The sequence below is a fragment of the Nerophis lumbriciformis genome, linkage group LG14 (assembly GCF_033978685.3).
Source record: "Nerophis lumbriciformis linkage group LG14, RoL_Nlum_v2.1, whole genome shotgun sequence".
Classification (NCBI taxonomy): domain Eukaryota; kingdom Metazoa; phylum Chordata; class Actinopteri; order Syngnathiformes; family Syngnathidae; genus Nerophis; species Nerophis lumbriciformis.
The window spans coordinates 15,961,123-15,987,099 of record NC_084561.2 but is presented as its reverse complement, the minus strand read 5'-3'; the positions used below and the strand labels follow the sequence as shown (position 1 = coordinate 15,987,099).

Genomic DNA, 25,977 nt, shown 5'->3' with positions numbered 1-25,977 from the left:
TGTCCTGGACCTACCGGGGCCTGCGGCCCTTGGACCCTGGCTACTAGGTTTTTCTGATTTCAAAAGTTGGCAGGTATGATGACGTCACAGTGTGACGTCACATCGGGAAGCAATTTCTTATTACAAATGCAATGTTTTTTAAAGTTGCAAGTGATAAACACTGATTTAGTGAAACAAAAATAAATGAAAAACTGCATCAATAGACATGAATTAAAGATGCATTATTAATCGATTTTTAATAGAATCGTATCTCTGGAATCATAACTCGTATCTTGAGGTGCCCAAAGATTACCACCTCTAATAGTAGGTCATATTTATTTTACTAAAGTGTAAGTAAATGAAATACAAAGCAATAATATACAAAACAATATGATTTAAAAACTAAGTGTACCAAATTGTACATACAAATTCAGGCTTGTGACCAACAGTCAGAAAGTTGTTCCCTCATTAAATTATTAATTCCTGAGGGTAATGCAAATCCTTACGGTCTATTTTAGCTGTAAATAATATATAAATAAGAAATGCCAGTGTTTATCCAATGGCGACAACATAAACGCATCAGATTTAGTGTTTGCATTAGCATTCGGTTAAGTCGGTGTGAGACAAATAACTACACAAACGTTGTGCTTCTGACTACTTTACTGCATCTAAAAAAGCAAATAGTGAATATTTGTATGATTTACCTTCGTTCCACTCGTCTTTCATTTCACATTTCGGTTCAAACAACAAAGTTGCCGAGTCCCAGTTAGCAGCTTGCCTCGCCGCTGCGAAGTTCGACGCAATACTTTCCTCTGTAAATACGAATAGTCCGTCTCCTGCTCATAGCTTTGCGTATTGAAATTAAGGTTATAAAGAATAATAAACTGCCTTAAACTTTGCACTAGTTTAAATAAACAAGTTGTTCCGCATACAACTTAGAATACAAAGTTTTAGGGACGCCCCAACTGTGTTGAAGGGGAACATTATCACCAGACCTTTGTAAGCGTCAATATATACCTTGATGTTGCAAAAAAAAGACCATATATTTTTTTAACCGATTTCCGAACTCTAAATGGGTGAATTTTGGCGAATTAAACGCCTTTCTATTATTCGCTCTCGGGAAGCAATCTGCCATTTTCTCACTTTCGTCGGTGTGTTGTCGGACGAACAGGGACGGATTCAAGTTGCACCAGTGGCCCAAAGATGCGAAAGTGGCAAGAAATTGGACGAAATTTGTTCAAAATACGAGGCTGTGGGGAAAGCCGACAAAATGGTCAGTCGTTTGTTCCGCACACTTTACCGACGAAAGCTATGCTACGACAGAGATGGCAAGAATGTGTGGATATCCTGCGACACTCAAAGAAGATGCTGACATCAACTCCAAAACTGGACAGATCAGCTTTCAGGAAAAGAGAGCGGATGAGGGTATGTCTACAAAATATATTAATTGATGAAAACTTTATTCATTACTCGCGATTTTACTTAAATTATTATACATAAACTGTGTTTACCAATAATTTAGCTTAAAAACATTTATTTTTTTCAATCATTCGAGTACATTTGGGTAGTCTTGTGTAATGCAGTATTTTGTGTCTATTTAGGTATGGTTAACCTGAGTGCTGAAATCGTGGAAAAATATATGTTCTTAGCGTGCCTGAAATGGGCTGTCTGCACTCTCAAAGTGCATGTTGTTGCCAAATGTATTTCATATGCTGTAAACCTAGTTCATAGTTGTTAGTTTCCTTTAATGCCAAACAAACACATACCAATCGTTGGTTAGAAGGCGATCGCCAAAATCGTCCTCGCTTTCTCCCGTGTCGCTGGCTGTCGTGTCGTTTTCGTCGGTTTCGCTTGCATACGGTTCAAACCGATATGGCTCAATAGCTTGAGTTTCTTCTTCAATTTCGTTTTCGCTACCTGCCTCCACACTACAACCATCCGTTTCAATACATGCGTAATCTGTTGAATCGCTTAAGCCGCTGAAATCCGAGTCTGAATCCGAGCTAATGTCGCTATATCTTGCTATTCTATCCGCCATGTTTGTTTGTATTGGCATCACTGTGTGACGTCACAGGACAATGGACGGGTGTATATAACGATGGTTAAAATCAGGCACTTAGAAGCTTTTTTTAGGGATATAGCGTGATGGGTAAAATTTTGAAAAAAACTTCGAAAAATAAAATAAGCCACTGGGAACTGATTTTTAATGGTTTTAACCCTTCTGAAATTGTGATAATGTTCCCCTTTAACTTCTGGTCATAAAGCGGTGATGGAAACATGACCTCCTTCCACCTCAATGCTCCTCAGTGGACCAGCCTGAAGCGAGGCGGCCTAGTTAACCAGATCTGCTTTCAAGGCATGGACAAATATCCCACACCTACGGGCCATCATTGGCTTTTTTTAAATCAAATTGATGATGTGTGCCCGCTGTAGGACCGTTTTTAGTAACCGGGATGTGTTGGTGGACAAGAAGGGGTCACTTTGAGGATAGACTAATTGACTCAGAAGTGTCATTATTACTACCAGGGGCTCTACTGAACTCAATTTGTAGGCTGTATTTATACTATTCTAAGTCTTAATGGTGCAGCATACATCATGAGTAAAGCTATACCTTCCCATCTGACCCAGAAAAAGTTGAGTAATTGCTAAGTCAATGTAATACTTCCTGTGTTTTACTGATAGTCCACGAGTCCACGTTGCCATTACAGGGACTAATAGACTGTGCATTCCAGCAATTTGTCCAATTCTACCACTACAACCAAACGTCCTCTTACATCTGTAGTTACCTTAAACTATAAATTTGCTTGAACTACACTTAACCAGCACCTATTTCAGAACTAGAACTAGTTGTCTTCTTAATGTCCATTTAATTTGCACTTTTCCGGTTGCACAATCATGCAAAATAAAACGGTTACCGTATTTTTCGGAGTATAAGTCGCACCAGAGTATAAGTCGCACCTGCCGAAAATGCATAATAAAGAAGGAAAAAAACATATACAGTAAGTAGCACTGGAGCCCGGCCAAACTATGAAAAAAACTGCGACTTATAGTCCGAAAAATACGGTATGTTTCGAAAGGGGACAAACATGACACCAGGCCGTACGAAGTCCTCACCTGAGAAGTACACTGCAAATTCCTGTTGCCTTTTTATCATCAAAGGTTCGTTCTGAGAACAGGCCGGTTGCATGTTTTAATGTGCTTGTGAAGGATAATTCTCAGCAATTATTTCAGCCCTGAATTTCCTCTTTTACAAATTAAAAAAAAATCACACCCACTCTGGCTAGCCTTAGTCGGCAGAGTGAAGCACAGAGTGAGACATTTATTTTATTTTATTTGAAGGTGCCGTATTTTTCGGACTATAAGTCACAGTTTTTTTCATAGTTTGGCCGGGGGTGCGACTTATACTCACGAGCGACTTATGTGTGAAATTATTAACACATTACCGTAAAATATCAAATAATATTATTTAGCTCATTCACGTAAGAGGCTAGACGTATAAGATTTCATGGGATTTAGCGATTAGGAGTGACAGATTGTTTGGTAAACGTATAGCATGTTCTATATGTTATAGTTATTTGAATGACTCTTACCATAATATGTTACGTTAAAGGGGAACATTAACACAATTTCAGAAGGGTTAAAACCATTAAAAATCAGTTCCCAGTGGCTTATTATATTTTTCGAAGTTTTTTTCAAAATGTTACCCATCACGCAATATCCCTAAAAAAAGCTTCAAAGTGCCTGATTTTAACCATCGTTATAAACACCCGTCCATTTTCCTGTGACGTCACATAGTGAATACAAACAAACATAGCGGAAAGAACAGCAAGATATAGCGACATTAGCTCTGATTCAGACTCGGATTTCAGCGGCTTAAGCGATTCAACAGATTACGCATGCATTGAAACGGATGGTTGTAGTGTGGAGGCAGGTAGCGAAAACGAAATTGAAGAAGAAACTGAAGCTATTGAGCCATATCGGTTTGAACCGTATGCAAGCGAAACCGACGAAAACGACACTACAGCCAGCGACACGGGAGAAAGCGAGGACGAATTTGGCGATCGCCTTCTAACCAACGATTGGTATGTGTTTGTTTGGCATTAAAGGAAACAAACAACTATGAACTAGGTTTACAGCATATGAAATACATTTGGCAACAACATGCACTTTGAGAGTGCAGACAGCCCAATTTTCATCAATTAATATATTCTGTAGACATACCCTCATGTCAGCAGGCCAGGGAAGCTAGGGTCGATATTCTTCTCTTGATCATTTTCGGTGGCATAAGGGACGGTGTGAGCCAAGACATCCAGGGGGTTTAGCTCGCTCGTCTGCGGGAACAAACTGCCGCCATTGCTTGCCGTGCTACCGAGGTCCTTTGGCCCTGAATTGCTCACACACTCCAGCAGATTCAATGGGGGTCTGGCGGCAGATTTCTTTGACTTTATCGTTGGAAATGCATCTGCTTTGAGTGTCGCAGGATATCCACACATTCTTGCCATCTCTGTCGTAGCATAGCTTTCGTCGGTAAAGTGTGCGGAACAAACGTCCAATTTCTTGCCACTTTCGCATCTTTGGGCCACTGGTGCAACTTGAATCCGTCCCTGTTCGTGTTGTTACACCCTCCGACAACACACCGACTAGGCATGATGTCTCCAAGGTACGGAAAACAGTCGAAAAAACGGAAAATAACAGAGCTGATTTGACTCGGTGTTTGAGAAAATGGCGGATTGCTTCCCGATGTGACGTCACGCTGTGTTGTCATCGCTCCGAGAGTGAATATTAGAAGGGCGTTTAATTTGCCAAAATTCACCCATTTAGAGTTTGGAAATCGGTTAAAAAATGTTTTGGTCTTTTTTCTGCAACATCAAGGTATATATTGACGCTTACATAGGTCTGGTGATAATGTTCCCCTTTAACATACCAGGCACGTTCTCAGTTGGTTATTTATGCCTCATATAACGTACACTTATTCAGCCTGTTGTTCACTATTCTTTATTTATTTTAAATTGCATTTCAAATGTCTATTCTTGGTGTTGGGTTTTATCAAGTACATTTCCCCCAAGAATGCGACTTATACTCCAGTGCGACTTATATATGTTTTTTTTTTCCTTCTTTATTATGCATTTTCGGCCGGTGCGACTTATACTCCGGAGCGACTTATACTCCGAAAAATACGGTAAATGAAAACAGTAGAGTAGAGACATATGCTAAGGCTGGAGTTTTGTGTTGTCAACCGGGATGGGTACCGAATTCAGTACTTTAATAAGTACCGGCCAAATTCTGGTATTGATTTATGTACAATCAAACAGTATCATATTTTGATACTGTCTGAGTGGTCCGAATGTGTTTGATTTTATAAAGTTTAAAGAGGACAAAGCAGAAATGGAACGAAACAAACTGACATTCTAGGGAGAAACTGGGTTTGGCACGGTGCGTATAACACCAGTGGGGTATCGTGCTTCTACACCATGTGAATCTGACAGAGCGAAGCATGAAGTCTCCTAAAATAGATAAAAGTTGTTATTTATCCCTCCCTTCCTTACTGTTCCTGATCTTCTCCATATTTCATCCCTCCTATGCTCACCCTCTCAGATTTTGAAGAATATCGTTTGAGCATTCTTGAGACAGATGGTAGATAGATATACGAGTAATTGTCAAATCGGTTCCGATTCTCACAGAGTTTTCTTTTGTGTCGGCTGTTCTTTGCGTCCCGTCTCCCTCCTACAGCAACTCCCCCTTCCGTCTCAGTCCTTGTCATTTTTCTTCCTGCCTTACTTTCAGACTTGAAGTAAAAAGTAGAATATGCCAGTAGGGGCTCAGGAAATGGATAGTACCACCTGCAAAGAAACAGATGAAACTTCAGCTGAAAAGATTCTCTACCTCAGTTGTAACAATGCTGGTTTCATATACCTCATAATTCTACTAATTCTAACCTGGAGTATTTAGTTTTTTCCGCTTATTTTTATGCATTTGTAATCGCAATGTTCGAAGGAATCTACAGACCATTGGAGGCTCAGTTTACACTCAAAATTACATCGTCAGCTATCCATTTTTTTTATTTTTTTTGAGAAGTAGTACAAAAACCGTTTCCATATGAGTTGGGAAATTGTGTTAGATGTAAATATAAACGGAATACAATGATTTGCAAATCATTTTCAACCCATATTCAGTTGAATGCACTACAAAGACAAGATATTTGATGTTCAAACTCATAAACTTTATTTTTTTTTGGCAAATAATCATTAACTTAGAATTTCAAGGCTGCAACACGTGCCAAAGTAGTTGGGAAAGGGCATGTTCACCACTGTGTTACATGGCCTTTCCTTTTAACAATACTCACTAAACGTTTGGGAACTGAGGAGACACATTTTTTTAAGCTTCTCAGGTGGAATTCTTTCCCATTCTTGCTTAATGTACAGCTTAAGTTGTTCAACAGTCCGGGGGTCTCTGTTGTGGTATTTTAGGCTTCATAATGCGCCACACATTTTCATTGGGAGACAGGTCTGGACTACAGGCAGGCCAGTCTAGTACCCGCACTCTTTTACTATGAAGCCACATTGATGTAACACGTGGCTTGGCATTGTCTTGCTGAAATAAGCAGGGGCGTCCATGGTAACGTTGCTTGGACGGCAACATATGTTGCTCCAAAACCTGTATGTACCTTTCAGCATTAATGGCGCCTTCACAGATGTGTAAGTTACCCATGTCTTGGGCACTAATACACCCCCATACCATCACAGATGCTGGCTTTTCAACTTTGCGCCTATAACAATCCGGATGGTTCTTTTCCTCTTTGGTCTGGAGGACACGACGTCCACAGTTTCCAAAAACAATTTGAAATGTGGACTCGTCAAACCACAGAACACTTTTCCACTTTGTATCAGTCCATCTTAGATGAGCTCAGGCCCAGCAAAGCCAACGGCGTTTCTGGGTGTTGTTGATAAACGGTTTTCGCCTTGCATAGGATCATTTTAACTTGCACTTACAGATGTAGCGACCAACTGTAATTACTGACAGTGGGTTTCTGAAGTGTTCCTGAGCCCATGTGGTGATATCCTTTACACACTGATGTCGCTTGTTGATGCAGTACAGCCTGAGGGATCGAAGGTCACGGGCTTGGCTGCTTGCGTGCAGTGATTTCTCCAGATTCTCTGAACCCTTTGATTATATTACGGACCGTAGATGGTGAAATCCCTAAATTCCTTGCAATAGCTGGTTGAGAAAGGTTTTTCTTAAACTGTTCAACAATTTGCTCACACATTTGTTGACAAAGTGGTGACCCTCGCCCCATCTTTGTTTGTGAATGACTGAGCATTTCATGGAATCTACTTTTATACCCAATCATGGCACCCACCTGTTCCCAATTTGCCTGTTCACCTGTGGGATGTTCCAAATAAGTGTTTGATGAGCATTCCTCAACTTTATCAGTATTCATTGACACCTTTCCCAACTTCTTTGGCACGTGTTGCTGGCATCAAATTCTAAAGTTAATGATTATTTGCACAAAAAAAAAAAGTTTATCAGTTTGAACATCAAATATGTTGTCTTTGAAGCATATTCAACTGAATATGGGTTGAAAATGATTTGCAAATCATTGTATTCCGTTTATATTTACATCTAACACAATTTCCCAACTCATATGGAAACGGGGTTTGTATACAGATAAGCAAGGACCTACATTTCAACTGGAGTTTAAAGTCACACGCCTCTATTTAATGGTATTTGTGGTGCTTAAGTACACGCCTCTGAACACCAACCCACTTGCTTTACTACTTTTTAAGATAATGGATTAAAATCAGGTCTATACTGAATGCAGTGAGAATTTGGTATTACTATATGGACGTTTTTGGTCAGTGCCAGTAATGGCTCCCTGCTCCCTGCTGGGATACAAAAATAGAGCAAAACAAAAAGAAAATTGAATATAGATTGACTCACAATTTTTAATTTGGCTGTTGATACTTTCTAACCATAATCACCCAAACTTCGCCCTTCCAAGCAAATTTGTCCACAGAACACAAATCACACTTGTGTTCGAATTGTTCAAATTGTATGTTGGTAGCGCCATTAAGATCTAAAAATGGTCTATCGTATCAGTTTTGGCAAAGTTCTGACTTTGTTTCCCGCTAAACTTCAGATTCATTCAAAAGACACAACATGTTTACGTTTTAACTAGGCCTGCTGAAATTGATGCATGATTAATCACAAGGAAATTATCACATTATTCATGTACAGACTCGGATTAATCACAAAATTATTTCTAACCACACATGCTTCTTTACCTTAACCACAGATGGTTGCCCGAAAGCAACAGGTGTTCCTATCTGATCAGTGATCAGGTCAATGCATATGCCAGTACAAAGATAAGTACCGTATTTTTCGGAGTATAAGTCGCACCGGAGTATAAGTCGCGCCGGCCGAAAATGCATAATAAAGAAGGGAAAAAACATATATAAGTCGCACTGGAGTATAAGTCGCATTTTTTTGGGAAATTTATTTGATAAAACCCAACACCAAGAATAGACATTTGAAAGGCAATTTAAAATAAATAAAGAATAGTGAACAACAGGCTGAATAAGTGTACGTTATATGAGGCATAAATAACCAACTGAGAACGTGCCTGGTATGTTAACGTCACATATTATGGTAAGAGTCATTCAAATAACTATAACATATAGAACATGCTATACGTTTACCAAACAATCTGTCACTCCTAATCGCTAAATCCCATTAAATCTTATACGTCTAGTCTCTTACGTGAATGAGCTAAATAATATTATTTGATATTTTATGGTAACGTGTTAATAATTTCACACATAAGTCGCTCCAGAGTATAAGTCGCACCCCCGGCCAAACTATGAAAAAAACTGCGACTTATAGTCCGAAAAATACGGTAACTGGTTTGCTACGTAGAAAATGACCCTGCAAATACACCCCGACGAGGCTTTATATTAAACTGTTACCAAGTTTTGAGCAGAAAAAAATATTAACAATAAATTCAATTAATACATTTAAACATGTTCATGTACTGTATGACACTCTGACAGTAAAACTGCATTTGTGTCAAAATATATATATTTTTTCATTAGTTAAGTGTGACCCCCTTCTAAGGTTTCTTCGAATGTGGGTACAGATCAGTCGTTGTGGTTTGTGAAGCCCTTTTTAGGCACTTCTGATTAAAGGCTATACTAATAAATATTGATTGATTGATATTGAGTTAATTGAAATTATACACGCATGTAATTTACTGTGATTAATCGTGATTAATTAAAATTCAACAGTGTGATTATTCGGATTCAAACTAAATGTAGCGATAGACAGCTCTGATTAGAGCTCACTTCCTCATTGGGAACTGATAGTTTTAATCCATACACATTTTAGTACGGCTACTGTATGGTCATCCATGTATTTATATTAGTTCTGTCAAATGATTAATCTTTGAAAATCAGATTAATCACATTTATGAATTGGGATTAATCATGCAGTGAATAACTTGCTTGCATAATTTGAATTAACTTAAAAAAAAGACTTGAATATTGTGACGTAAATGCAATTTTATTGCCGGAATGCCATACAGGAACCTTTTTTAAATGTTTTACCTGAACGCACGTTATTTATTTGCTTTAAAACTTGGCACCAGTTTTATCTTAAGTCCCACAAGGTTGTATTTTGGAGTGAAATTTGCCAAAGAGCACACTAGTCGGAGTCTCTCCTTATTTTTGCACTGGAGTATGTTTGGCATCAAAACAGTGCCGAATTCTCCGCATGACCGCGTGTAGAGTGGCTTTTATGCATGCGTATTTTGGTACTGCATTGACCTGATCTACTGACAATATAGCAACCTACGCCTTTCAGGTAAACGCAGTTAAGGTAAAGGAGCATGTGCAGTCAAAATAAACCGGGTGATTAATCTACACCAGGCCTGGGCAATTATTTTGACTCGGGGGGCCACATTTAGAGAAAAAAATGTGTCTGGGGGCCGGTATATCTATTTTTAGGAACACTAATACAAAACCTTGCTTAAAACATTATGACAGACCGCCTTAAAAAACGAAATGGAATTTTAAATGTTTCTATGAACGATAAAACACTGAATATTGACAAAATATGAATGTCACACCCCCTTTCGATCGACATATTTTACAATCAAGTGAAATGCAACAAAAATGCAACAAACAGTGAAATATGAACGCAGAGGGTACAAAATAAACCCACCTACAATCTGATATACCACTAAGCTTTAGAACTTTGTTGTGAAAATCTCCTTCCGCGTCTGTGGAAACGCTTCCCGCCCACACCGTTTGGTGCATCGCCTGAGCTGCTGTGACGTAGATTACCATAGTAACTAATTAGATGACCATATTAACTAATTAGATTACCATAGTAACTAGTATATCATCCATAAGCGCAGATTCCAACCATTGAAATACTTAGTATAGTTGAAGACTTACGGTCGTTAGAAAACATGACTGCACATCATAATGGCAGCTACACTTTCCATCTTAAATATCTAAAAAAATTATTTGGGAATGTCCGGCGGGCCGCATGTGGCCACCGGGCCTTAATTTGCCCAGGTCTGATCTACACTGATACATGATTCATGCAGTAATGTTTTGCAATTTACCGCATGAGTTAATGCATTTAATTCAACAGCTCTAATTTAAATATTTATATGATTAAAATTGTATTGTACAGTATTCCTCTGTATGTGTATGTTGTTTTGCTTACAATTGATAGAGGTCATTTTTTTAAAATATACAACTTGGCGCTGACGCAAAATAAAATCACCCTTGGTGAAGGTTTGTGCCATCCTAGTTTTAGGTGTGTGCCCAGAAATGTGAAGCAAGTAGTTACTATACATCACAAAGCATTCTGGGCGTTGGCTGGTAGATTGATGCTCTCTGCATCGACACTAACTAGCGACAGTGCGGCACTTTGTCAGGGAAGCCAAGGCTTCAATCTGTTTGCTGAAGCAGCCAGAAGCACTAATGATATCATCAGGATGTGCCGTCAACTGTGCTCTAACAAAGAATGATGTGGCGCCCGTTGTTTCACCTCGCCTCGCACAAACGCCACCCCCCCTTCTTCCTCGTTCTACCTAAGCATTAGGTTGGGCTCATTTGCACATACAAGGGACCAAATCTCAAATCAGATAAGGGATAACTGGATTGTTATTACGCAAACCCATAGGGGATGTTGTAGTACTATTATACAGTATTAAAGTATGTGGAAAAAAATGCATATTGTATCAAATTATTATTCTAAGTTACAGTTGGATTATCGTATTTTCTGGACTAAAAGGCGCACCGGCATATAAACCGCACCCACTAAATTTTGGAAGAAAAATAATTAAAACATTCCTCTCCTACGGAGCCCCTAAAGCAGTGGTTCTTAACCTGGGTTCGGTGAGTCGGGCTCAGGGGTTCGGCAGAGGTCAAGACACGCCCGACTCATCGTGTAAATAAAAACGTCTTCCTATCGGCGTATTACGGATACGGCAACATTTGACTGATTTGCAGGTGTGTAATTTGTTGTGAGTTTATGCACTGTGTTGGTTTTGTTCTTTGAACAAGGTGATGTTCATGCACGGTTCATTTTGTGCACTAGTAAAAAAAAACATGGTAACACTTTAGTATGGGGAACATATTCACCAGTAATTAGTTGCTTATTAACATGCAAATTAGTAACATATTGGCTCTTAACTAGTCATTATTAAGTACTTAATGCCTTATTCGGCATGACCTTATTATAACCCTAACTCTCTAACCCTGGCCCTAACCCTAACCCTAACCAAATAACTCTAAATTAAGTCTGTTACTTAGAATATGTTACCCTAGTGTCAAAAACACTCTAAATTAAGTCTTTGTTACTTCGAATGTGGTCCCCATACTAAAGTGTTACCAAAAACATATTTTATTTATATATATATATATATATATATATATATATATATATATATATATATATATATATATATATATATAAATATTTAATTTTTCACTAAAGAAGGGTTCGGTGAATGCGCATATGAAACTGGTGGGGTTCGGTACCTCCAACAAGGTTAAGAGCCACTGCCCTAAAGGGACATGGAGGGGAAAAAATACTTTGTGAGATCTCGCAAAAGGTTTTTTTCCTATGTCAGTGAACCAGAAGTAAAACAGACACAGCGATGGTGAACCGGAAGTGAAACAGACAACGCGATGGAGGAGCCTACCCATCATCCGTGGGAGAAGTTTATTGATTTCTATTTTAGTATTGGCCTAACATATAAAGACATCAACTTGTATTATGGTCCCACACCAGAGCACAGATGATGGGTAGGCTCCTGCATGCTTTGTCTGTTTCACTTCCGGTTCACCATCGCTGTGTCTGTTTTACTTCCGGTTCACTGACATAGGAAAAAAACCTTTTGCGAGATCTCGCGAAAAGTATTGCGAGATCTCGCGAAAGGTATTGCGAGATCTCCCAAAAAGTATTGGGAGATCTCGCAAAAAGTATTGGGAGATCTCGCAAAAGTATTGCGAAATCTCGCAAAACATCCATGTCCCTTTAGGGGCTCCGAACTCACTGGACTATAAACCGCTGATATATACCAGTTTGTTGTGAAATGAATTATTTACACAGAAATATTTAGTAAATGTTTATTTACATACCTTAATTGTTTCCAAATGGTGCCTGTAACACGGCAGTAAAACAGCGGATCAAACAAAACAGAAAAGTCATTGATGTCTTTATTCCGCTTTTAATAATATGTTTTCCTTTTTTAATGAGGTTCAAGACGTTTATTAGGATAGTTCTTTCTTGTACTTTGTAAACACTTTGAATTTGAACAGTTCCTTAAAGTAGATCATTTTAGTACATTATTTGATGTATTTGCTTAGTCTATTCCATAATTTGGTTGTTAGCAAAGAACAATCCATAGATTAGCCGCACCTTTAAGCCGCGGGGTTCAAAGCTTGGGAAAAACGTAGCGGTTTATAGTCCGGAAAATACAGGACATGACCTTGTTCGGATGTAAACTTATTTATTTGCACAAATTAGTAGATATTATACTATATATATATATATATATATATATATATATATATATATATATATATATATATATATGAGCAAAAAATGTGCCAATGGTACAAGTCAAAATTGTCTTGGTAAGATTTCTTGAAAAATGTCATTGTATTTAAGCTTTAAAAACTTAAAAGTGGTCTTGAAATTAGCCATCAAAAACCTATAATTATCTATTCTTACTGGTATTGTGTACATATATATATATATATATATATATATATATATATATATATATTGTAGCTGAGATAGGCTCCAGCGCCCCCGCGACCCCGAAGGGAATAAGCGGTAGAAAATGGATGGATGGATGGATATATATATATATATACTTTATCACCAGACTCACAACAGACTTGTGATGCTCAAAAGTAGTATTGTTTTCTTCAGATGATATATTGCCTTACATCTCATAAAAATACTATTCAGGGGATTGTGACTTTTATTAGGTTTGTTTACATATTTTGACTAGAAATTAGAAATACATTATTGGAGAGATTGCGAGTTTTTCCACCTATTTAACCTAACCTATTTATTATTAAGCATCTGGAATGGAATAGTGCTGTCTAAAGTAGAGTGACACCAACCGACCACAATAACTAAGTTAAGTTCATATCAAGTCGAATGATGCGCACACGTTTGTTACTGGACACTTTCTGATACGCTTCTCCGTTGGAGACATTGCATCTGTACACAAAAGGTAGCTTTAATTATTTGACATTAGTTTATATTGACACACGTTGTGTTTTAGACTAACATTGTTCAATCAAGGACACTTATTAGGTATGTATAGCTTTGATATTGTGTAGCTACTAGCTCCTCTGTTCACTTTTTGTACACAATTTGACTAAAATGCAAGAAAAGACCGACTGTGTGGTTTTTTTTGGAAACTATTTAGATGTTAACTGGCTTTGCACAAGTAAACGCACTGCAGGACTGTTTGTATTTTTCAGATTTGGCTCATATTTTATTGGTATTTTATTGTCCACGTCTGCTCTTAACAAAAGTGTCACACAAAAATGTTTTGTTGAATCCCTTTTTAGTTTACAGTGTGATCTCAACACCCTTACCCAATCGCTTTCATACCACTCGCACAATTACTTTGTCCTTTTATCGTCGTTGTTTTTTCTTCTTTTCCAAGCGATCAAACGTCCTATATGAATCGCATCCCAACAGCGAGCGACAAATTCCCTGTGACTGATTCAGTCCGCTGTTTTATTTATTAAATTCATTCCCTTTTTATCTGCCACGCCGGAGGCGAACCCAGTTCGTCACGGCGAGCGGCATTAGAATCGCAGAGAGGACGGAATAGTCCAAGGGAATTGCGAGATGCCGCGTTTAGAGGATTGTCTGACTTCTTCGTGCACTGTCCCCGATAAACAACTAACCACGGCCCTCTCTCTCCCCCCCCCTCTCTCTCTGTCTTCTCTTTGCTCGTGTTTTGCCTCATGTTGTCGTTTCGCAGGTGCCTTGCAGATTGAGAACAGCGAGGAGACGGACCAGGGGAAGTACGAGTGCGTGGCGTCTAACGTGGAAGGCGTGCGCTACTCGTCCTCTGCTAACCTTTATGTGCGAGGTAGGGAGACAACCAGTCTTAGACCCCAAAAAAAGAGTAAAATGTCAGCACAATGAAGCTCCTCTTTTAGCGTTGAGCTTAACAAATGATAATTGCTTCCCCTTCTAGCTCGAAAAAAAAAAATGTTTTGCAGACTAGAATTATCCCACTATTATAAATATTTCAGCGCTGATATTACTGCCTGCCCTGTTATGTAATTGCATTTGCACTAAAACAGACAATTGTAAAAAATAATATGAGCAAGTGATGTTTTTCTGTGTTATGATGTAACGCTCCATTTTTGTCTTCCAACGCCATGCCCCCTACTCGCTTGGAAGGAAATACGTAGCGCAAGAGGCCGTATGTCTTTGCCTTATCGGCTGTGCATTTTTAATTTGTAATTGTGCACCCCCGCCCCCACTCCCCCTCCATCTCAGACGTTAAAGTCTGTTAGTTTTTTTGTTGTTGTTTTTTTTCCCCCCCAGGTACAGGATCAAAACGGTAAGTCGGGATTTTAATTGAGTGGCGAGGTATTAGTTGCCATCAATTAAAATTCTTCTATTATGTTAAAAAAAGATAGTCAGCATCTTTATGTTGCATAAAATAATATGCCGTTTGACGTACTTAATCCCGATACGGGGTTTCGTCTTTTCAGTAGTCGTTTGGCCTGCAAGTCGGGAACTTTGCGTTTCCCGTTGGTTACATGCTATGTGGACACAAGCCATCGCTCTACCACTAATGCAAAATGACAATGAATCCCTGTTTAGTGAGGTTTAACAATTTGAGGCAGATGCACTTTCGCTATGTTTTATTTATACGGCGCATATTAAATAAAGATGCCTCGGTGTCTACTCAGTTTGTTCCTTCTGCTGCGTACCAAATAACTTTGTTCCCAATAAATAATTCACGAGAATGACATTATAAATTAGGTCAGGGAGTATATTTGTACCTTGCATTGCCATCGTATCAGCTTGCGAGGCGTCAAAACTAATACGTTAGATCAGGGGTGTCCAATCGTTTTCCAGCATTAAAACATGCGGGGGCCACTTTGATACATTTTGTACATTTGATATACTAATGTAGATCAATATATGGACAAACATCAACATTTGTCTTTGTGGTACTAGTAACAAAGCAAATTAATGTTAAAGTTAAAGTACCAATGATTGTCACACACACTCGGTGTGGTGAAATTTGTCCTCTGCATTTGACCCATCCCCTTGTTCACCCCCTGGGAGGTGAGGGGAGCAGTGGGCAGCAGCGGTGCCGCGCCCGGAAATCATTTTTGGTGATTTAACCCCCAATTCCAACCCTTGATGCTGAGTGCCAAGCAGGGAGGTAATGGGTCCCATTTTTATAGTCTTTGGTATGACTCGGCCGGGATTTGAACTCAGGGCGGACACTCTAACCACTAGGCCACTGAGTAGGTGAAATAAATAAATGAAATAAATTGGGGCCCTAAGCAGAATTTCATTTTAATTTCCCTTTTTTTTTAATCAATGTGAAACAATAAAAAATTCAATTATACAAACTTGAATTTAACTTCATGCATATTTTGTGCTGAAATGAATTGATGGGAAAGAAATGTTTCAATTAGATTTTTTTCTGTGAAAAACAATAATATAATTAAAACATAAATGTTCACCTCTTCCTGACACATAGATTTCTGAAACAAGACTAGATCCCATAGATGGGGTGCACATCAAGTCGATTCGCATCCAATTCCAGATCCTTATTCGTCTCAATTCTAAATCGATTCATCATTTTAAAAAACTCACAAAAAAAATTATGAAAACAAAAATATATATATATATATATATATATTAGGGGTGTGGGAAAAAATCGATTCGTATTCGAATCGCGATTCTCACGTTGTGCAATTCAGAATTGATTCTCATTTTTTAAAAATCGATTTTTTTTTTTTTTTTTTTTTTTATTATTTAAACTTATTTATTTTTATTTATTTATTTATTTATTTTTATTAATCAATCCAACAAAACAATACACAGCAATACCATAACAATGCAATCCAATTCCAAAACCAAACCCGACCCAGCAACACTCAGAACTGCAATAAACGGAGCAATTGAGAGGAGACACAAACACGACACAAAACAAACCAAAACTATGTTATCAACAACAGTATCAATATTAGTTACGATTTCAACATATCAGTGATTAAAAATCCCTCATTGACATTATCATTAGACATTTATAAAAAAAAAAGAACATTAGTGTCACAGTGGCTTACACTTGCATCACATCTCATAAGCTTGACAACACACTGTGTCCAATATTTTCACAAAGATAAAAGAAGTCATATTTTTCGTTAATTTAATAGTTAAAATAAATTTACATTATTGCAATCAGTTGATGAAACATTGTCCTTTACAATTATAAAAGCTTTTTTACAAAAATCTACTACTCTGCTTGCATGTCAGCAGACTGGGGTAGTTCCTGCTGAAATCCTATGTATTGAATGAATAGAGAATTGTTTTTGAATCGGGAAAAAAATCGTTTTTTGAATCGAGAATCGTGTTGAATTGAAAAAAAAATCGATTTTGAATCGAATCGTGACCCCAAGAATCGATATTGAATCGAATCGTGGGACACCCAAAAATTCACAGCCCTAAATATATATATATATATATATATATATATATATATATATATATATATATATATTCTTTTTTATTTTTACTTTTTATAAGAATTTTTTAAAAATACGTTTTTAGGCCATCTCCATGCAACCATAAGGAGTTTTGTTTCTAACCTGTAACCTGTTTTGAAAAGGTTTCAATATAATTATTATGCCAAATAATGCATTGCAAGAATTGTGTCGAATTGAGAAACCGATTCTAAATCAAACCGTCACCCCTTGAATCGTAATTGGATCGAATCGTCAGATGCCCAACGATTCGCACCTTTATCCTCTTTTATAAGCCCAGCACTAATGCCTCACACCACGGGGACATTGGTTACAATGAGGGAAATTTACCAATGTTTTCTCCTCAGTGACAGAGCAGGAAGGCGCTAGGAATGTGTTAGCCTTTTAAAAATGTCATATTAAGCGCCCTTAAAATTTTACATATGCTTATTCATGCAAAGCGAACTCCCCACCCCTACACACGCATACAGATACTGATTACAGGACCCTACGCTGACAACGCGATCTGCGTATAGGTAGGGGCCAGCCCTGGTGTAATATCTAATCCAGTGGTTCTTACATTTTTTCACCAAGTACCACCTCCGAAAACACTTAGCTCTCAAAATACCACCATAATGACCCAACTTTATATTACAGTAGCATAGTAGGCTTAAGTATTCATTAAAAAAGAGGCCGAGGTGTGTATTTCATATTTTTGGCCACTGTAACATTATACTGTTTGAACAGGAAGACTGTGGTTAAATATAGGAAAATAAAGCACTACTTTAATCAAGTGATTTTTTGGCGTACCACTAGATGGAGTTTGAGAATCACTGATCTAATCTAACCCCCTTTAAATCTCTTTGTGACAAATTATATTTTAAATGTGTTAACCAAATCACTTTCAAGGGTTTAAGCGCACTTGAAAACTTACTATGACTTTCCAAAAATGAGTACTCGTTCATAATAACAGGCCGCGCGTAAATGACAACCATAAACCGTAAGCCGCACAGGTCGTTGACCGTTTCGGTTTTCAGGATTTTTTTGTTTGTTTTATTGCGTAGACCAGCTCTTCCTCCCAGGGAATCTAAGTTACTGGTCAATCCCAAGTTCTTTCGATGACATATATGCTGAGTAAGAAGGACCATCAAGACAGAATTGGAATATTTTCAAGTTTTACTAAAGCTTTAGGAGGTCAACTTAGCCAATACATTCATATCGGCTACTCTGGTTGAGCTGACATTCAAACGGAAAAGCCCACTCCTTGCACACAAAGAAAGCCCCCATCTACCCCCTCGCAACACTGATAAGGAAAAAGAGTGGGGGTTGTAGTTCACATTCCAAGGGTGAAGACACTAACCAGGCATCTGAAATGTCGAAAGAAACTGGTAGAATATACAAAGGAAAAGTACTAGCTGATTTAAACATGGATATGTAAAAAGAAATAACTCTTAAACATATATGCATCCTCCACAGTTTTTTTTGTCTAATGTTATAATCTGGAATGTGTTTGTTTTGTCTTAAGACAAACCGCGGGCCGCAAACGGCCACACTTTGGACACCCCACGCGTTAGCTGTCACATCACAATGGGAACGTGCGAACGGTCTCAAATAAAGTCGGCCCAACTATTCCCGCAGTCTTCAGCAGCATGCCCCGAGTTAACGATGCAGGGACCCTTGATGTGATTACACGTGTTATGCCCTGAATGGTGTCAACCTTGTGTCTGTTTTCAGTTAACTTTTGTCGAGCGATGCCAATACGTGATGTTGACAATGTTTTTGTTCACAAAGCCAATTGCACCTGAGATTAGCAGCTGTGGTAGAGATCGACGCCAAAGTTCAAAGTACTATCAGTAATGATTCCTACCAATGTGTCACACAAACCCATCATAATTGGTCCAAATTGAGTATCTTACACCGCAACTGCTAACTTCAGCCCAAAGTTGTGTCTATTTTATTTTCTATCTCTCATTAGTTTTTCCTTGTTTTCTCTTGATTTGACTACCTTCTCTAACGAAAGCATATCCAGCCCACCACTGGAGCCTCCCCCTTGTTGCCGTAAGGAGTAAACTTCCAATAATGATTTGGACTCCAGTGGTGCTTCACCACTCTTTGTTTTGCAACATTAATGATTGATCTGATTGTTTTGGTTGATTTATTCAAAATGAAGTTTATTCAAAGGGAGGTGGGAGACAGTGACCGAGACAGTGGGGGGTGGGGGGGTTTCAAGTGAAGGGAAATGTAGCTGTAGCGAAACACCTTGAGGTGGCTTTTTTTACTCTCTCTGTGTTTCCCCTATTTTTCTCTTCTCCTCATGTCATTGTGTTCTGCATCAACCCCTTTACATCCCTCAGAGCTTCGAGAAGGTTGGTGTGTTTTTTCTTTTTTACTTTCTTAACCCACATTTGAAAAAAAAAAAAATCTCAATGTAAAAAAAACCAAAAAAAAACAAGCTAGATATAATTTCAAATTAAAGTAATAATCATAATATTTAAATCTAAACTGTTAATTGAATTTCTTTATTTCCAAGGAAGAAATGATGAATTCAAACCCGACTAGATCGGGTTTTGTTAATTTACTTTTATGTTTGCATTGTGGGGCCTTTTCTCGTTTTGCATCCTTTGGTATTGCTTCTGCACCAGAAAGGCTTTCTTGCACGTGTTGTCATGGAAACCCAGCACGTGGAAATAACAGGACTTGTTGCACGATGGGAGAATGTAACTGCGCTTGCATGCCTGTCCAGAACCCCTTTGGCCGAACTGGTCTCTTTCTTTACCCTTTCTATGTCTTCTGTTCCGTTTTAGCCTTTCCTTTGTTTTTCTAAAGTGTTCTCCCCCAAAACCATCCTATCTGGCTTTCCTTTGGTTCCAGTATTGTTTTCAGTTGTAATTATGGTGTTTGTGTGTGTTTTTTTCTTTGTTTCAGTTACATTTCTAAACCTATTTGTTCTTCTTTTAAATGTATGTCTTTTTCTGGTTTCTTTGTTTGCCAGATTTGTGTTTCTTTTTTCCAAATGATGCTACTCTGCTTCTTGAAATGCATACGGAAATGCGGAATGAAATAAGTGTGTATACAGCTAGTGTTTCTGTCATCTCCTTTGAAACAATCCATTACTGAAAAAATGTGACTTGAGTGGGCTTCATGGTGATTGCAGGCAGCCATTAAGACACCATTTGTGTTATCTCAAGGATCAATAACAATATAAGCACTTGTACATCGCATTTGTTGGTACTCAGCTGGAACTTAACCGTACATGCATTTTCAAAACAGCGGCAGCTAATTGTAATTGTTTCCGTCGCAGTCGTGAAGTTTTTTTAAAGTCATCATTTCAGAGGCTCCCACGCTTGCACAGCATTGAGACAGGAAATATAATTTCAATATATATCTACAGATGATCCCATTAATCCAGGTCATTGTATCCTCAGGGCATTCAATGGATCACAACTGGACTGTTTGTTTTAGAAGACCTTTCGCCTCTCATCCAATCCCCAATCTCATTGGTTCATGCTCATAGACTTTGATTGGTCAGACCACAATAGGGTGAAACCACCCTTACCTGTGCTAGCTATCTAAGTCTGATGATGCGTCAGTTCAAATCAGTTCTAGTTTCAATCAGACTGGATCTGACCAATCAAAGTTTAAGATCTGACCAGTTCTTGTCAGTTAATGGACTTCTATTGGGTCTAGAACTGATCAATATAAGTCTGAAACAAGAACTTATGATTGGTCAGTCTTAGTGTCACACTAAATCTGACCAATCTCCATTTATGAGTATGAACTGATGAAGACTGCTTGGATGAGAAGCAAAACGTAAAAAAAACTGAACGGATCTCTTCTGAGACTAGAACTGACCAATATACTGTAAGTCAATCATCAGTTCATGCTCATAGACTTAGATCAGTCAGTTCCAGTTCCAATATACTGTAAGTCTCTGAGCATGAACTGATCAGATCTTAAATTTACAGACAAACACAACAGATCTACTCTAAGACTGCAACTGACAAAATGATGATTAGGCAATTCGAGTCTCTCTTTATTTGACCACATTTAGTCAATTCCGGACGAGAACTGACCAATCATAATGTCTTGCTCTTAGATTTAGATTGGTCAGTTGTGGTCGCACAGTAGATCTGTTCAGTTCAGTACAGTACATCTAAGATCTGACCAGTTCTGGTCAGTTCATGCTCAAAGACTTATATTGGAACTAGACATGGCCGATCTATGTCTATAAGCATGAACTGATGATTGCTCAGTTCTAGTCTCAGACTATTTCTGACCAATCTCAGTCTATGCGCATGAACTGATGAGGCCTGTTTGGATGAGAGGCGAAACATCTTCCAAGACAAACTGAACATTTGAAAAATACCCCTTTTACGGAAGTTAGTTTTTTTCAGTCTCCAAAGCGCCCTATATCAGCTTGTAGTTAAAAGTGGTAAATGTTAGCATTAAACATAATTTGACAGATTTAAATTGTGTTTTTATGATAATCCATGTCAGCGTGTTTGACTCATGCTACCTTAACTACTGACATGCATCTAGATTCAAAAATATGAAATATTATCATCTGCGGTGCATACAATTGTGCCTTCTTGATATGAATGTCATTCATGATGACTTATCAAGCGAAGGTAGAACCAGTGTGATTCATACTGATATAAGTGATTACTGTGGATGCTATAATGCAGACTGCTTTAATACTGAAACTTAGCACATGAAATTTGAGTTTTTTTGAATGCTCATTCCCGTGTAGTAGCTTTCCCAACACTTTGCACCAATTGAAAGACCTAACATGAATCAATCTAAAAACAGTAGTTTGTGACTGCCATAGCTTTGTGGCATTTCTGCCTACCACCTGACAAAACCCCACTCAACGGATCAAGATATTGGAGGAAACAGCGTTACGATAACACTTGATGCAGAAAGACTGTGCTGTTATGTACGCATGTGCACGCATGCCCACCTGAAATCTGCCTGCTTTTGAACGTGCTTGCATGTCCAGCTATGCGTCTGCGTGTAACGTTGGGAAAGAAAGCTAGATTACACCTTACGTTCACACTGGCCAAAGCGAAACAAAAATCCCACCATCTCTATTTGACGTTTGCAGCCGACCCTCAGAGACACCTGTTTATCGAAAAGAAAGGTTTACGGGCCTGTTCTTATGCAGATGTATGAACGCAGTCCCCTATCTGAATGTTCATACTCGATGAAGGGATAACCACATGGGAACGAAATTGGCTGCTTGTCGTTTCTTACTATAAAAAGAACTACAAATCTCCCCTAATCGGATACCCCGCCACGATTCCTGTCACTTTTCTTTAGGTAATAATTTCCATTTTGATGAGCCGCCCGTAGAGCCTCTTTAGCATCGGTGCAGCCATGGTATGTTAATACAGGCTGACCCCTGCAGCTTCTATGTAAATGTTGTAGACTTCAACCAGCAAGCGTAACAAAAGGATCTCCATACAGCGCCTGAGTCCTCAGGCGGCAAGAGGGTGTAATCTCAGCTTCAAGGTGACACTAAAGGCTGCACATTATTTTGGCTTCCCCCTTCATTTTGGGGCAGCAACAACCTGCCCTACCAAAATGGCCAATAATGTCCACCTTCTGACCTCTGTTTTTTTGCCGCAAATCCCTCCACAACACCGCCCACTATTAAAGCTAGTGCAGTACTCTGGCATTCTCTCTCGACTGCTTTTCACCTCGTTCACTGTAAGTCTCTTTGTCTTTCTCTCCACATTGGGGCTTGAAACAAGGTAACGGGTTGTTAGTAGTCCAAATAGAGCCACATGTTTCTTTTTTTTGCTTTTTCTCTATTCGAAATGGGCCGGCTGGGCTCCTGGTCTACGTGAATGAGAAGCCTGTCCATGCAGTTGGGATTCCTTAGTTCCATTGCTTCCAGTTGTGCACTACAGTTTACGGTCAAGAAACCAATTCTTACAAAGTCAAGAGTGCTGAATTGGAGGCAGACAAAATGTGAAGCGGCAGCACATTCATTATTGCAATACTGTCAAAGGTGCCTTCGTTGGTAAGCGGAGAAGTGAATGCATCATTTTATGGAGTCGAGCCTTTTTAACTTTTTTACAGGATGTGTGAGCTTATCAGATCAGTCATCTCATACGAGCTTTTGATGCTGGCTACCCATCAATCATTAGATCCCCAGTAGAGTTTTTTGGAGTGTTTCAGAACAGCACTGCTAGTTTTCTAACCGAATATTTTAATAATTCAGACACCACCTTTTAACTTGTTTCCACTTTGAGGTACAATTCAGTCTGGTACCAGTTGACGAAATCTAATCATTACCAAAACCCCATTTTGGTCATCTTCCGGAGGAGCATTGCTGCATCAAATCTAGCATCACTTAAGTTTGACAATGCTCAAAAAGAGTAGTTGGAAAGCACGTTTATAAAACACATAGTTTACGGAATGAACATTATGTAGTAATACCTTGGGATACGAGGCTAATTGTTATGCTGTGTGTTATGAGCAGAAATTCGGGTTACGAGTCTTTCCACCGCGAGTTGGCGTAGCGAATGTCACAGTAAACTCTGTAAGAGCCAACCAAAACATCCATCGTACTTGCTGGCATTAGCTTATAGCTGGAGATCGACATAACCATAAGTGATACCGTAACTTAGTTTTTCTACCAGAAAAAGACGCGTAAAGAAAGAAATCACCAAAAGAAACATGGTTAAGGAGTTTGAACGTAGCACTGCTGGTCTGCACCTAACTCAAGCAGTATGACTCAATAACGCCAGCCAAGGATGTACTATATAAACTGCGGACATTTATCCATGAAAGTATGGAGAAGCTGCTGATGTGTGTATGACGAAGAAGCAGCTCGAATGAGATACTGTAGAAGTCTGCTCGCCACAGAAAATTCTGTATAATAATTAAGGATGTCTGATTATATCGGACTGACGATATTATCGGCCGATAAATGCTTTAAAATGTAATATCGGAAATTATCGGTATCTGTTTCAAAATTCACGGTATCGGTTTCAAAAAGTAAAATTTATGACTTTTTAAAACGCCGCTGTACACGGACATAGGGAGAAGTCCAGAGCGCCAATAAACCTTAAAGGCACTGCCTTGGCATGCCGGCCCAATCGCATAATATCTACGGCTTTTCACACACACAAGCGAATGCAAAGCGTACTTGGTCACACTGAGGGTGACCGTATAAACAACTTTAGCACTGTTACAAATATGCGCCACACTGTGAACCCACACCAAACAAGAATGACAAACACATTTCGAGAGAACATCCGCACCGTAACACAACATAAACACAACAGAACAAATACCCGGAACCCCTTGCAGCACTAACTCTTCCGGGACGCTACAATATACACCCTAACCCCCCCACCTCAACCTCCTCATGCTCTCTCAGGGAGAGCATGTCCCAAATTCCAAGCTGCTGTTATGAGGCATGTTAAAAAAAAATAATGCACTTTGTGACTTCAATAATAAATATGGCAGTGCCATGTTGGCACTTTTTTCCATAACTTGAGTTTGATTTATTTTGGAAAACCTTGTTACATTGTTTAATGCATCCAGCGGGGCATCACAACAAAATTAGGCATAATAATGTGTTAATTCCACGACTGTATATATCGGTATCGGTTGATATCGGAATCGGTAATTAAGAGTTGGACAATATCGGATATCGGCAAAAAAGCCATTATCGGACATCTCTAATAATAATATTACAATACGTCTTAAAAATACTGTACTTTTCCGTAGAATATTCTATTCTATTATATATATCTTGTTTAAAAGATTGTTTTTCTTTTCATAATGCATGTCACATTTTAAAATCGTAGTGTTTTTTGTTTAGTTTTTTGGCTGGGGGGGTGAAGACGAATATTAATTTATTTCAATCAGCAACGCAATTATTGACCTTTTTCGATGTACGAGCTGAGTCACAGTACCATTTTTAACCGGTATCTCGAGGTACTACTGTATTTTAAAACTGTTGTTTACTTTTTTAATGACAGTAAAAGCAAGTGTCACGACTCGGGATGTCCGATAATGGCTTTTTGCCGATATCCGATATTCCGATATTGTCCAACTCTTTAATTACCAATACCGATACCAACCGATATATGCAGTCGTGGAATTAACACATTATTATGCCTAATTTGGACAACCAGGTATGGTGAAGATAAGGTACTTTTTAAAAATGTTTATAAAATAAGATAAATAAATTAAAAACATTTTCTTGAATAAAAAAGAAAGTAAGACAATATAAAAACAGTTACATAGAAACTAGTAATTAATGAAAATTAGTAAAATTAACTGTTAAAGGTTAGTACTATTAGTGGACCAGCAGCACGCACAATCATGTGTGCTTACGGACTGTATCCCTTGCAGACTGTATTGATATATAATGTAGGAACCAGAATATTAATAACAGAAAGAAACAACCCTTTTGTGTGAATGGGGGAGGGAGGTTTTTTGGGTTGGTGCACTAATTGTAAGTGTATCTTGTGTTTTTTATGTTGATTTAATTTAAAAAAAAACAAAAAACTATACCGATAATTAAAAAAAACGATACCGATAATTCCCGATATTACATTTTAACGCATTCATCATCCCTAGTCACGATCTTTCAGGGTAGAGGGCACCGGATCGATTTCCGCTTAGAATTTCATCAGGAAGGGCATCCTGTGGAAAAAAAAAAAAACTAAGCCCAAACAGTTCATGCGATTGACTACTGTAGTGACTGGATGTG

General features: G+C 38.5%; 1 protein-coding gene across 1 annotated transcript in view; it reads left to right on the top strand.

Annotated features, from left to right (window-relative positions):
• The window catches only part of ptprsa (protein tyrosine phosphatase receptor type Sa), a 476,646-nt gene that overhangs the window by 242,222 nt on the left and 208,447 nt on the right, over nucleotides 1–25,977 (top strand). Inside the window, exons 6-7 of the mRNA XM_072914629.1 lie at nucleotides 14,507–14,617; nucleotides 19,598–19,609. Of these exons, the coding sequence (XP_072770730.1) occupies nucleotides 14,507–14,617; nucleotides 19,598–19,609 (123 nt within the window). The remainder of the gene's footprint in view (nucleotides 1–14,506; nucleotides 14,618–19,597; nucleotides 19,610–25,977) is intronic.